Consider the following 13,172-nt stretch of genomic DNA (forward strand, 5'->3'; position numbering starts at 1 on the left):
CACCATTTCCCGTGGTATTCTAATAATGTAATGGAAGGAGTCAGATATGTCCTATAAAGGACTTAACATCTCCTAGTCCGGCCTCTCCACTGAGGCAACACTAAGTCCAGCCCATCCACCTGCTAGCTTAGTGGCTTGGTGGTGGGAATGGACAGTCAGGCATTGACCTATAATCTCATGTGGCAGCTCTTGGTGGTCTGTTCCCCTTCCTTCCCTGTTTGCCAGCACCTCAGGCTGTTGGAATACGCTGTTTTGTTGTTGTTGTTTTTAATTTCCAGTGTTAATTCCCCTCTTTCTCACCAGTGCCTCAAATCCCTCTCCCTCCCAGACCACAGAAGCTCACACAGAGGTGGTCTCAACATTCTGCAAAGTGTGCTGTTTAGTATTCTTGAAAGGTTAGCCAGAAATGAAAAGCCTCTTCCTGACAGTGAAATAAAAATGTTTCATTGGAACTTCAGATATATATTTACAGAAACAATTAGGGGAAAAAAGAGAGAGAGAAGACCTATAAAGATGTTTATTTTTACCGAATAGTTCCTTGTTTAAAAGATATTTCTCCCCAGTGCCCTAGTACACCAGTCATTGTGCGAGTCTGGAACTGTAGAGATGACCAAGGCATGATGGCTGTCTCATGCCACAGGGTCTCAGCTTGGGACGGGAAATGGCAGGAATGTGGGTCAAGGGGAAGTGCATAGAGAGGGGTCTGGAGCAGAGGGAGGGCTGCCCCATTCTGTGGGTAAGGGTGGCCCATGGAATCTAGTGTCTATCCCCAGGGAGAGGTGGGCAAGACCTTCCAGGCAAGGCATGGGATGTGAGTGAGCAACTGGCATATTCAGGCTGAGCCTCAAGCTGGTCCACATCCCAGGTCCTGGGTTAGAGAAGTTAGCAAGAGAGTGACTATGGTGGTCTGTAGGCCCTCAAGCCCCTGAGCCTCGTGTCCCCTGCTTGCAGGCCCAAGATCCCTCTACCCTCCCTGCAGGTGACGGGACTATGGCCTGAGCACACTGGTTTCAGGAAGATCATTCTGGAGTCAGTGCTGTGAGGGTGACCCTTTAGAAGGCCACAGTAACCATCATCCCAGAGGAGTTAAGACCTAGCCTGAGCCGTGCGGTGGTGACAGTGAGCATGAAGGGTGGTCGGTGAAACTTGGGATGGTCTGATGGGGTAGAAAGCCAAAGATGGGGTCAGGGGTGGTCCCAGGGCTCCAGCTCGTGCACCAGGAGGATAGGATTCTACTCCTAGAGAAGGAAACACGGAGTGCTAAGGAATTCCAAACTGCAGTGGGTTCTATGCTCTGCAAATCCCTCATGGGGGAGTCTTTCTGTGTGCTGTACCCCTTGCCTTTTACTCGCAGCCCCAAGACCGCCTCTTCCCACTGAGCTGCTGCAGAGATTCAGGAAACAAAGCTCTTGAGGCCTAATGTCTTTTACATATTAAATGTACATCGTTCTGCCTTCTGTCCACTTTAAGCAGTCACTAAGGGCAGTCAGGTTCCATAACATCGTCTTCAGTTAAATGTGAAGATTGTATTATTGAAACAAGATCTTTCCAGCTGATCGTACTCCAAATACATGCTTTGGTGCCTGTAAAATCTATTTAAGGTCTTCTGATTCCCCCCTTCTCTTGCTCCATCCACCAGAACTGTTAGAAGGAACTTTTAAAATGAGTAAGTGATTAAGAAAGGGAAAAGCTATCAAACATTTGTTTATTTACAGATCCCGTTGTTGGGAATTATCAAGATTGATTTCAGGAGCATAGAGTTCAAATGAATGCTAAATGACCAAAGAGAATGTATCATCTGACAATCATTTTCTATTCTGAAAGCCTAAGTAATGAGAAGCAGACACTTAATTTAACACAAAAAGGAAAAAGGAGGAGAAATTAGGAAGTAATACATTCAATTATAGGAGCCCTTTGCCAAGATCCTATTGATTTCATGTTCTGACAATTTCAGTTAAGCCTTAGCAGGGGAAAGATTTAGCAACCGGTCAGATCAAACATGTGTGGCCACCCACTCCTGGAACTAGTGTGTGTGTAACAAAAATAGGGCTTCACTAGGAATGGGCTCCATCTTTGGGGTCTGTTCATATTGCGAGGCCCAAGACCAGAGCTTGGAGGACATTGCACGTGAGGGAAGGGGCTGCAAACACCTGGGCAGACCCCAGAAAATCTGACCCGATGCCATAACTGTGGTGAAGGGAGAAGTGGACCAGGAGCCTCGTGTCCTGTTTTTGCAAAGACCCCACTCTGCTGAATTCCCTCTTGCAGTTTCTCTGCCCTCCGAAGCCAGTTTCTTTTCCAGTCCCTCCCCTCACGTCCACATCTACCCTCACCACCCATCTCTGCGATGGGGCTCCTTGATGTAGTCATTGGCCCTGACCACGGCACTGGGTGCCAGGGCAGTCACAGTCCTGCCCTGGTCAGCCCAGCGCTTACACCACAGTGTGGGAAGGGCTTCTACGGAGGGATGTGTTGCTTGGTGGGGACCCCGCCCACACGTGGGAGGGGGAGCTGTCTGGAGGCTTCCCGGACTGGGAGGAGGCAGTCAGGTAGGGCAGAGGGCCGGTGGAGAGAACTGCATGTGAATACATCTGAAGCAAGAGAGGGAGCGTGTCCTGAGACTGGATGTAGTTCAAGGTGGAGAGGAGCCGTGGAGAGTGTGTGTGTGCGTGTGTGTGTGCGCGTGCGCCGCACACGCACACGCACATGTCTTGGAATGCATGCTTATTGAGAACCTGCACCCAGCACCACTGGGGAAGAACAGCAGGCTGTCTATAGGGGAAGCCCCTGTGGGAGCAATGAGGGCCAGTGGGGTGATGTCTTTGCTAGAACAGTTGTTCTGAACAAGCCCTGTTAGGAACTGGGAACGATGGGGTCCTGCAGGAGTTCCTCTGGCAGGTCGTGCTCTTGGGAGCCACATCCGTCTGTGTTCCAGTGAGCAATCAGGGATCATTACTGGACTTTGCTGGGACTTCCTACATGATCAGAATATCTTTTTTAGTACAGAGACAAGCACTGCGGGGCACGAGAATGTGATCAAGAAGCCTTCGTTGTTGGACCCCTTCCTACTCTCCTGCCATTCGTCATTCTTATGTTGTGTTTCTCTAGGAAAAGATGTGAATCCCAGGTTTTCACCCCAAGGGCTTATCTCCCCAAACAAGGGCTGTTTCATCCACCCGCACCCCTGCAGTCCAGCCACCTGCTACCTTCTCAGAGAAGGGGAGATTCTCGTGCAGTAGAGCCTGGTCCGCAGCTGGGGTGGGCAAGTGTCTGGGGATGGGGGTGGTAGACAGAGGGCCGCTGACCCAGGCACTGAGACCAGACATGAACCCGGCAGCTGGCCTGTCCCCTTAGGCTCCCAAAACCAGGACACAGCCCTCTCTGGGGCATTTGGAGCATGTTTGCTTTTCCTTCTCATAGGAAACAAGCTGGAACAGTAGATACAAAGGTGTCCTGCTGTGTCCTTTCTCCCAGGATATAGTAGGACATTGTGCTAGATGTATTGCTCTGACTGTCCTGGAAATAATAGTGCAGGTTCAAAGGGCCGAGGTGCAGAGAATCTCCTGCTCCCAGTTCAGAAAGCCACAAGTGAGCTGCCATCTGTTGGACCCAGACACCCTGCTTTCTGTGAGACACTAGTACAGAACTGACCAACACCCAGCCATCGATGCAGGAAGAGGCTGGGGCCTTCTGGAGAAGACAGAATTCAGGAAGAATAGCTGTGGTGGGGAGGAGAGGGGTTCCTTTCCCAAAGCCAATCAGAGGAAGCCAAGTTAAGTCAGGAGGAAAGTCTGAAGAGAAAAAGAATTTGGTGTGTGAACGCCTAAGAGAGGAGTGAAAGGTGAAGCAGTGAATTTAACCCAGGAGAGAGGACAGAACAGTACAGAGGGAGCAGAAAGACTGAAAAACAGAAGGGCAAGAAAAGCCTAGATAAACAAAAACCCTAGAAAAATAGAAAAAATCTAGAACAGCAGAAAAATTAAAATATAAAGGTGAAAAAGCAGTTGAGTAAGGCTCGAAACAGAGAGGGAAAGAAGAACTCAAGAGAGAGAGGGCTAACTATACAAAGTTTTTTTTAAAAAAAGAAAGACATAAAGGGGCACCTGACTGGCTTAGTCAGTTAAGCATCCAACTCTTGGTTTCGGCTCAGGTCATGACCTCAGGGTCATGAGATCGAGCCCCATTCTGGGCTCCGTGCTGGGTAGAGACTGCTTAAGACTCTCTCTCTGTCTGCCCCTCCCCACACCCTCTCTCTCTCTCTCTCTCTCTTTCTCTCCCTTTCAAGAAAGAAAGAAAGAAATAAAGAGAAAGAGAAAGAGAAAAAGAAAGAAAGGAAAGACACAAAAAATGTAAGAAGGCAGAAAAATATATAAAGAACCCCCCCCCATTATCCCACTCCTGAAAGGCAAGACAGAATGTCAGGTGAGAGGAACAACAGGAAGGCAGAGATGAACAGGTGAGGAGGTGGGCTGAACAGGTGAGGAGGGGCCCTCCCTGGTCTGGCCATTAGCTCTGTGAGGATGCCCCTGAAGAGGCAAAGCAGGCTTTGGAAGGAGTGTGGCCGGGCTGACACCTTGATTCTGACCTCTAACCTCTAGAACTGTGAGAGTATACATTTCTGTTGTGTGACGTCACCAGGACTGTGGTCATGTGTTACAGCAACCCTAACATAACCCCTTAGCATGACTTTACCTGTTCCTATGCTCACAAGATAGGAAAGTCCCAAGCAAAGAAACAGGAAGAGGACAAAGGGGAAAAAAAAAATAAAGCACATGCTGGCTCAGGCTGTATTTTGTTTTGTTAGGGAAACAGTAGCTTTCACGGAAGTAGACTTCTGCCCACTCCCTTGGCCATGGAGACTACAAATCTTACAAGCTATTAGGGAGCCTGGGGAGGTGAGCATCTTTAAAAATCAACTTTTGTTTTATATATGTAATTAATATATATTAAGACTGACCAATTTTAAGTGTACAATTAATGGGTTTTGGAAAGTGCATATAGTCTAGATAGAGAACATTTCCATCACCCCAGAAAGTTCCTTCCTGCTCCTTTGTAATCAAAGCCCTCCCCCTACTCTGACTCCTGGAAAACACAGATTTTTCTTCTCAAATAGAATTGCCTTTTTTATAATTTAATAGAAATGGAAGGTCATAGTATATAGTCTTTTGCATTTGAGATCTATCTAAATTATTGGGTGTTTTAATAGTTTGTTCCTTTTTATTGTGCAGGAGTCTTCCTTTATATGGCTTTACTATAATTTGTTTATCCCTTAACCAATTGGTGGACATATGGATTGATTCCTGTTGGACTATTATGAATGAAGTTTCTGTGAATGTTCTCATCCAAATCTTTGCATGGACATATATTTTTATTTATCTTGTGTAAATATCAAGGAGTGGAATGGCTGTGTTCTATGGTGCCTATGTGTTTATAAGAAACCTCCACACTGTCTTCCTTTTTTTTCTTAAGATTTTATTTATTTGATAGAGCCACAGTGAGAGAGGGAACACAAGCAGGAGGAGTGGAAGAGAGAGAAGCAGGCTTCCAACTGAGCCCGATGTGGGGCTCGATCCCAGGACCCTGGGATCATGACCTGAGCTGAAGGCAGATGCTTATTAGCAACTGAGCCACCCAGGTGTCCCCAGAAACCTCCACACTGTCTTCTAAAGTGGCTACACCATTTTGCCATTTTGCCACCCCTACCCACAATGAGTTCTAGTTGCCCTGCATCCTTACCAATACTTGGCATTGCCAGTCTTATTGGTGTCAGCCATTCTGGGGGATGTGTCGTGGTGTCTCATCATGGCATTTCTCAAATCTGTTTCATGTATTTATTGCCCTTCATTTATCTTCTTCGATGATGTGTCTGTTCAAACTTTTTGCCCATTTGTTAAAGTGGATTTTGTTTTCTTACTATTGAGTTGTAAGCTGTATTTGTAAATTCTGGATAGACATCTCTTATTACATACATGATTTTTCAAATACTTTCTCCTAATCCATTACTTGTCTTTTTATTTCCTTAAGTGTCTTTAAAGAGTAGAATTTTAATTTTGATGAAATTCAGCCTTTTCGTGTCTTATCTCACAAAATCTTTGCCTATCCCAGTGTCAATAAGATGTTCTCCCACAGTTTCTTCTAGAATTTTATCTTAGATGTAAGTCTTACATTTAGGTTTGTGACCCACTTAAGTTAACTTATTAATATGGCGTGAAGTAAGGGTTGAGCTTCATTTTATTTATTTGTTTGCTTTGTACGTGGATGTTTTGGTTGTTCTGGCACTGTTAAAAAGACTTTTTTTCCCCCCATCTATTACCTTGGTACCTCGGTAGAAAATCAGTTGACCATGCCTGGATGGCTCCTTTTCTGGACTCTTCAGTTTTTTCCCCCATTCACCTATATTTCTATTCTTATTCCAATACCATACTGTTGTATTACCACAGCCTTATACTGAGTCTTGATATCAGTTACTGTGAATCCTCCAAGTTGTTTTTTTTCTCAGAATGGTTTTTGATTATTGTAGGTCCTCTGTATTTCCATATAAGGTTTACAATCAGCTCGTCCAGTTCTATACACACAAAAGTCTGCTGGATTTTGCTTGGCATTGTTCTGACTCCATAGATCACTGTGAGAATTGACATCTTAGCAATGCAGAGTTTTCTGGCCCATGTGTAGATTTCCCTTCATTTCTATGCTCCATTTCAATTTCTTTCTGCAATGTTTTTCCTCTCCGCATACAGATATTGCATGTGCCGTGTGAAATGTATCTGTGAGTATTGAATACATTGATGCTATTGCAATGGTATTTTTATTTCAGTACAAATTGTTCATTGCTAGGATATAGAAACTTAGTTGATTTTTTTTTTAAATCTTGCATCTTGTGACATTGCTGCTTAATTTGCTAATTAGTTTTAGTAGCTTTATGATACATTCCTTAGGGCTTTTACATAGAAAATCAGTTCTTTTTGGATGAAGAAAGTTTTACTTACTCCTTTCCAATCTCTACACCTTTAATTTCTTTTCTTGCCTTATTATCCTGGCTGGAATCTATAGTACAACACTGAGTAGAAGTGATGACAGACATTCTTTTCTTCCCAATCCTAAGGGGAGAGCACTCAGTCTTTACTACTAGTGTGATGTTAGCTGAGGGTTTTTTTTTTATAGATCCTCTGTGGGGAGGTAAGTATTTTTTAACTGGATATATTGCTGCCAAAGCTATTGGGGATTTTTCTAGAAAAGTAGAAGGGAGAATGGACATGGGCATCCATCAAAAGGGAGGCCAACAGGGGTTTCTTTATGAGCATGGCCCTGTCTTAACTGTGTGATGATTTATTAGGAAGTAAACATTTATTTCCATTAGAGGTTTTAAGTGTAGAATATGGTTCACATTACATACGACCATATGTGACAATGCATCTTTATGAACTGTATTTGGGAGGGACAGATGTTGCCTGGGAACCAACTCCCTGTTAGTCCATTGGGAGGCAGTGTAGCCTGTGGTTACAAACATGGGCTCAGAAACCTGGGTGCCCAGTCCCAATCCAGCTCTGCAACCTTGGGCAAATTCCTTAACCTGTGTCAGTTTTCCACCTGCAAAATGAAGGTACCAAAAGATGTCAGTAATTCTCTAGAGCTTCTGAAGACTCAATGAGCAAATGCAATTAAGAGCTTAAAATAGCGTCCGTTGTCTGGTGCATTTTAAGAAGGTTTTAGTTTGCATAGGCTGAGTTACACACAGGTTTTCAGTAGCAGGCTTACTGCTTGAAGTAAAGAACAGCCATCCATTAAAAAAAAAAAAAAAATCTACTCTCCAGAAAACCTCTTATTAAGGTTTTGTAAGGAGAGAGAGTTAGATACTTGATTTCTATTGTCTTACCTGTTATTGGTGTAATAATACATTTAAAAATTTGAGCCCTGCGTAGGCCATTATCAGCTGGGTTACTGTGGGCAATGACACCCCAGAGTTCACACTGGGTCTACACTTAAAGGCTAAACCAGTTTGACCTTCTGATCTGCTTGTTTTGACCACTTGACAATGGGCTGGAATGGGACCCCACACACTGTTCTGAGCTGCCCCACCTGGACGTGTGGACCACTGTGCAGCCCCCAGTTGGCTTCAGCCTATTGTTTCTTGCCAGTAAACTCGAATTCAAGGAGACAGAGACTTCTCAGTCTGTCGCTTTCCCGAGCATCTGCCTTTCTATCGACATGTTCCAAGTCCTGGGTACCATCCTTGGATGGGGGGATAAGCATGCCAGCCTTCCTGTCTGGAGTGGGGTGCGAGGGGGCACCACTTGCCAGCAGGGACGAGGTTACACTGAACCTGCTCAAGTGGGTCCTGCTGCAGCACTGTGATGTTAACGTATAAGGAAAAGCACTTAGGAGCAAGCTGGCAGGCCTTCAAGGGGCCTTTCCCCTTAACTTGAACTTGCCTTTTTTTTTTTTTTTCTTTGCCATGTACTTTTTGAGGATGCAGTCACAACAAGTTTCGTAAAGGGCCTTCCGCAGTGTTTTCTCATCTAAAGTCCCTTCTTCATGCAGGGTCTGTATTGTCCAATTAATTGTCTGTTTCTGGTTTTCTCTCGATCAGACCAGTGAAAGACTTAAGTGTATATGTTTAGATTTTTAAAACTGTAAGAGTGTTCTCAGTTCTGTTTGGACACCTCTGCACACTGTTTTACCCTTCTTCCCCTCTCCTTCCCATACAGTGTGGGGGGACAGCCCACTCATGTTTGGGAGAGCTGGTCCACCAGGCCCCAGCACGGATTTCCTGGTGTTTTACTCCGCAGTGTGATGGGGAGAGCTTGGGGACAGGAGTGTTTGACCAGCTCTTACCCTCACCTCTGCGCAAGAGGTTCTCTGGCCCATTCCTTGAGATTTGCATTCTCCATCACACCTTTTCAGCTGTCATTTTGATACCAGCACCGAGAGATCCTGATTCAGGGACCAAGACAGACATTATCCTCGCCTTTGACTATCGTAAGACGCAGTTAGGTGGGGACTCCAAGGCACATGTGACATGGTCCTCCACACTGTGCCTGCTGCCACAGGTAATCATGCTAAATTATACATGGGTAGAGGCTTTCTGCAGTGCTGTTTTTCCACTGGAGCACAAAACACTCTGTTACAGGAGGGCTTTGACAAAGCAGGTCCTCCAGGCCCTGCAGGAACCATGGAGCTGCAGGGGCAGGGTACCTTCCACCACAGGGTTCATTCAGCTTGTGAGTTTAAAACAAATGGGAAGCAGATGCAGAGTCTGATTTTCTATCTGAGTGTTATTTCTTTGAGCAAAGACAAGGGCTGAAAATTAAATATCAAACTGTTAGGTTTTTAAAACAAACAAACCAAAAAAAAGGCAAGAAGAAACAAAGAAAAGTCAGAAGTGACAAATTCAACACTCCTCTCTGGTCAGATAAGAATCTGCCCTTAGCTCCAGCGAAATGACTAACTGCCAGCTCTGTGATTAGGCATCTTTCTCTTTCTTTCTCTTTGTGTATTTTCTTCATTCTTATCTTCTTCTAGTTCTCTTCCCTCACTTCTCACCAACACCCCCCCCCCAAAAAAAAACCAGCAAAGAACAAAGCAAAACAACTCTGTTCGTTGGAGTGATTGAAAGAGCATCTTGCATGGGTTAGATTGGCTAAAGGGACCGGTCAGATGGAGGGAGGACTCAGAGGGGCTGGGCGTGCAGTTCCCACATTCCTGGGAGCCCCTCCCACACATCACACCGGGCCACTGCCAGATGCCCATTCTGGAGACCTCACTGGAGACCTCACGGGCATTCGAGAGAAACAACTTGAAAACAAATGGAAGTACCTGCCTTCAATGGAAGGAAGGAGGGAGGGACAGCAGGTTCATTTTGCTGCAGATTAGACTTAATGCAGTTCGATCTGGGATTCACAGTTCTGCAGGCAGAGAGCACCCCGGGTAACACAGTGTCGCATTACCTGTGTGCGCATTGTTCCCCATGCACTGTTACCTGGACGCCTGTGTCATCTCGAGAGTCGGCGGCTGGTAGTGGTCATGTTTGCTGTGTGTGAGGAATTCCTACCAACGTAGAACCTGGACTCACAGTACACTGATGGCCTTTCTTCATCCACAAATTGCTTCTGTGGGTTCCGGAGGCCAGCCTTGCAACCTACCCAGGCTTCAGGTGGTACTAAAAATGTGCAAATTTGCCATCTGACTTGCTTCTAAGTTCTGTTTTCTGGGAAGACCCTCAGTGGTTCCTTCCTTCATTCTGTCCATTTGACAGGTGATGACCAAGAAGAGGACTTTTTCAGTGCCTGGAACGCGTGTCTTCACCACGTTGCCTGCCTGTCTCTGGCACACATCCACAGAGGTCAGTTGGCTCTTGTTCAATATTTGTAATGGGGCGGCTCAGAGGGCTGCAAGGTATCTGGGAATAAGACTACAGACCAAGGACAGTCCCCACACCAGGCTGAGCCCCGTGCTGAATGTAGAGGCCCCCAAATAACTTAACCCCCAACTTACCAGGAACACTGACCAAATGACACCCACAAAACCCAACGCTAAACTCCAGAAACAGTACCTCCGACACAACCCAAAAGTTGCCAACAGCACTTGTTTGACAGAAGCCAGCTGGCGAATGGCGGGCCCCTCAGCAGTGCCCTTCTGCCCAACAGGGACTGCCGTTCCCCTGTAAACAAACCGGAGGGTGCCCGCACAGGTAAAGGGAAAAGCGTTCTAATAGGATCCCTGCCTGAAGTATTTCAAGTACCACAACTAACTAAACCTAATTCTCAAATTAGCCAGAAACTGGTTCAGCCTTTTTTTTTTTTTTTTAATTTGACAGACAGAGATCACAAGTAGGCAGAGAGGCAGGCAGAGAGAGAGGAAAAAGCAGGCTCCCCGCAGAGCAGAGAGCCCGATGCGGGGCTCCATCCCAGAACCCTGGGATCATGACCTGAGCCGAAGGCAGAGGCTTCAACCCACTGAGCCACCCAGGCGCCCCACTGGTTCAGCCTTTTAAAGCGGTGGCTCTCAAGCCCTCCTAGGTACATTTAGCGACATCTGGAGACATTTTTTGTTGCCACAACTGAGCAGGGTTTGCTGGTGGACAGAGGCCAGGGACGCTACTAAACACCCCCCAGGCTGTGAACAGCACCCACAGCAGAGAGCTCTCCCGCCTCCGTGTCAATAGCGCCGACACTGAGAAAATGTGAGTGACCATTTTGACCTGAACAGACCCAAATCACAAAAAATAAAAGAAACTTAACAGAGTATGATCCATCAAGATATGGCAAATTGTTCCCTGAAAATTTTGTGTAGCATCAAGAATCATTGTTCATTCATCATAAACTCTTACTCCAGGGGGGAAGGTCTTAAAGGGAGAAGACTGTCTCTGGGCTTGTGGTGCCGTGTGGGCTTTTCCATCCCACCGAGGTCACAGCTGACCCTGGGAAGGCAGGGTCAGGTTTGGTCAACCACCACAGCTCCAGGGCCTGGCTCCAGTCCTGGCATGTCCTTGGGCACCATCTCGTGGGGTGGAATTCCCCCTGTTAAGGGTCAAGCCAGCAACCCAGGAGTGCTGGCATCCCAACTGCCTCACAGCCTGACTACCACCTTCCCTCCCCAGCCAGGCAGTACTAGGAGAGGAGAGTACCATGTCGTTAGTCACTATGGGGCGGCCAGACCCGTCCCCAGGAGCTGGCAAAAAGCCAGACTGGGGTGAGTAGGCTGAAGCCTGGCCTCTTCTCTCCTCAAGGCGCAGCCCAGTGCTTGGGACCGTGATGAGCCTCTTGACACAGGGCTCAGGAGTGTGGACAGGAATGAGAACACACAAGTGATTATGCCCAGAGCATGCGTTCCTCATGGGGCCTGGGGGGCAACACCACCGGGAGCAGCCTTTTACACAGCGAGCCCCTCCAGGGGCTGAGAGGAGCAGAGGGAGGACAAAAGCTTCCCTCCGCACAGACTGAGTTCCCTCATCTATGGATCCAGAAATTTTAATTTGTCTGCACACCCCAGTATATGAGGCTCAAGGGAATTGACTCACCTTAATCAAACTCAAAGGTAACAGCTGTATAATCCAGAATGCCAATTTACTCATCACAAATGAGAACCCAACTGCTGAGTCATTTGTACACGCTCCATCCCATGGAACTCTCCGTGTGGAATTCAGTGATAGAACATTGCAGAAGGTTGGACTGGACAGCTCTTGGAGGAGCGTCTGAGTGTCCACGCTGGCCCGCCCTGCCACAGAGGCTGGGGTCCTGGAGCCCACAGGCTGCTGCTCCCTGGACGGTCTTGGTGTCCTCAGCACCAACTCAGCCCCTGAGAAATTTATGAAAACCTCCTTTCTTCTGTTGGTGGGGTGTTTTTTCAGATTTGTCCATCAGCTAAAACTTACCTGGCATATAAAGCAGCACAGGAGGCACCTTTACTGAAGGCAATTATGTCCCAGGCCTTTTTCTGCACTCCGTGTAGACATGTATGGCTCCGCTCTCTGGGCTGCCTGTGGTCCCACCGCCTGGGCTCCTCCCCGTGCTTTTCCGTGTGCTGACCACAGATATCACCCTTCCCAGGATACAAGCAGCAGCCAAGTGGACTCCAAGTGAAACACTTCTAAACATTAGGAGATGTGATTAAATTTGAAGGCAGGCATCAAAGAATCCCTGAACTCAAGCCTTTGCCTTGGAAACACTGACCATTATGCCTTGAACCACTCATCCTATCTGCGAGAGCATAATTAAGTTAGCGTGAGGGTTGAGAACTCGAGCTCCAGAGTCTGGTTAACTGAATGCAGAGACTTTATTTACCTCTACCGGCTGTGCTTTCATCTCATCTTCATTTATAAAATGGAGATAATGTGGGCGCCTGGGTGGCTCAGTGGTTAAGCTGCTGCCTTCGGCTCAGGTCATAATCTCAGGGTCCTGGGATCGAGTCCTGCATCGGGCCCTCTGCTCAGCAGGGAGCCAGCTTCCCTCTCTCTCTCTGCCTGCTTCTCTGTCTACTTGTGATCTCTCTCTGTCAAATAAATAAATAAAATCTTTAAAAAAAATGGAGATAATGTGATATTTACCTCAGGGAGCTATTGAGAATATACTCAAAAGCCCTTATCTTAGCATCTGATCCATAGTTAGGGTTCAATAAAAAATTTTTATTACTGTTAATTACTGTTTTATTACTGTTAATTACTACTCTACAAAATC

General features: G+C 46.6%; 1 protein-coding gene across 1 annotated transcript in view; it reads left to right on the forward strand.

Moving 5' to 3' along the window:
• The window catches only part of ACOXL (acyl-CoA oxidase like), a 336,509-nt gene that overhangs the window by 254,976 nt on the left and 68,361 nt on the right, over nt 1-13,172 (forward strand). The window contains exons 16-18 of the mRNA XM_047746939.1: nt 8,706-9,047; nt 9,901-10,033; nt 10,253-10,339. Coding sequence (XP_047602895.1) covers nt 8,706-9,047; nt 9,901-10,033; nt 10,253-10,339 — 562 coding nt within the window. The remainder of the gene's footprint in view (nt 1-8,705; nt 9,048-9,900; nt 10,034-10,252; nt 10,340-13,172) is intronic.

Source organism: Lutra lutra, chromosome 9 (assembly GCF_902655055.1).
Source record: "Lutra lutra chromosome 9, mLutLut1.2, whole genome shotgun sequence".
NCBI lineage: Eukaryota > Metazoa > Chordata > Mammalia > Carnivora > Mustelidae > Lutra > Lutra lutra.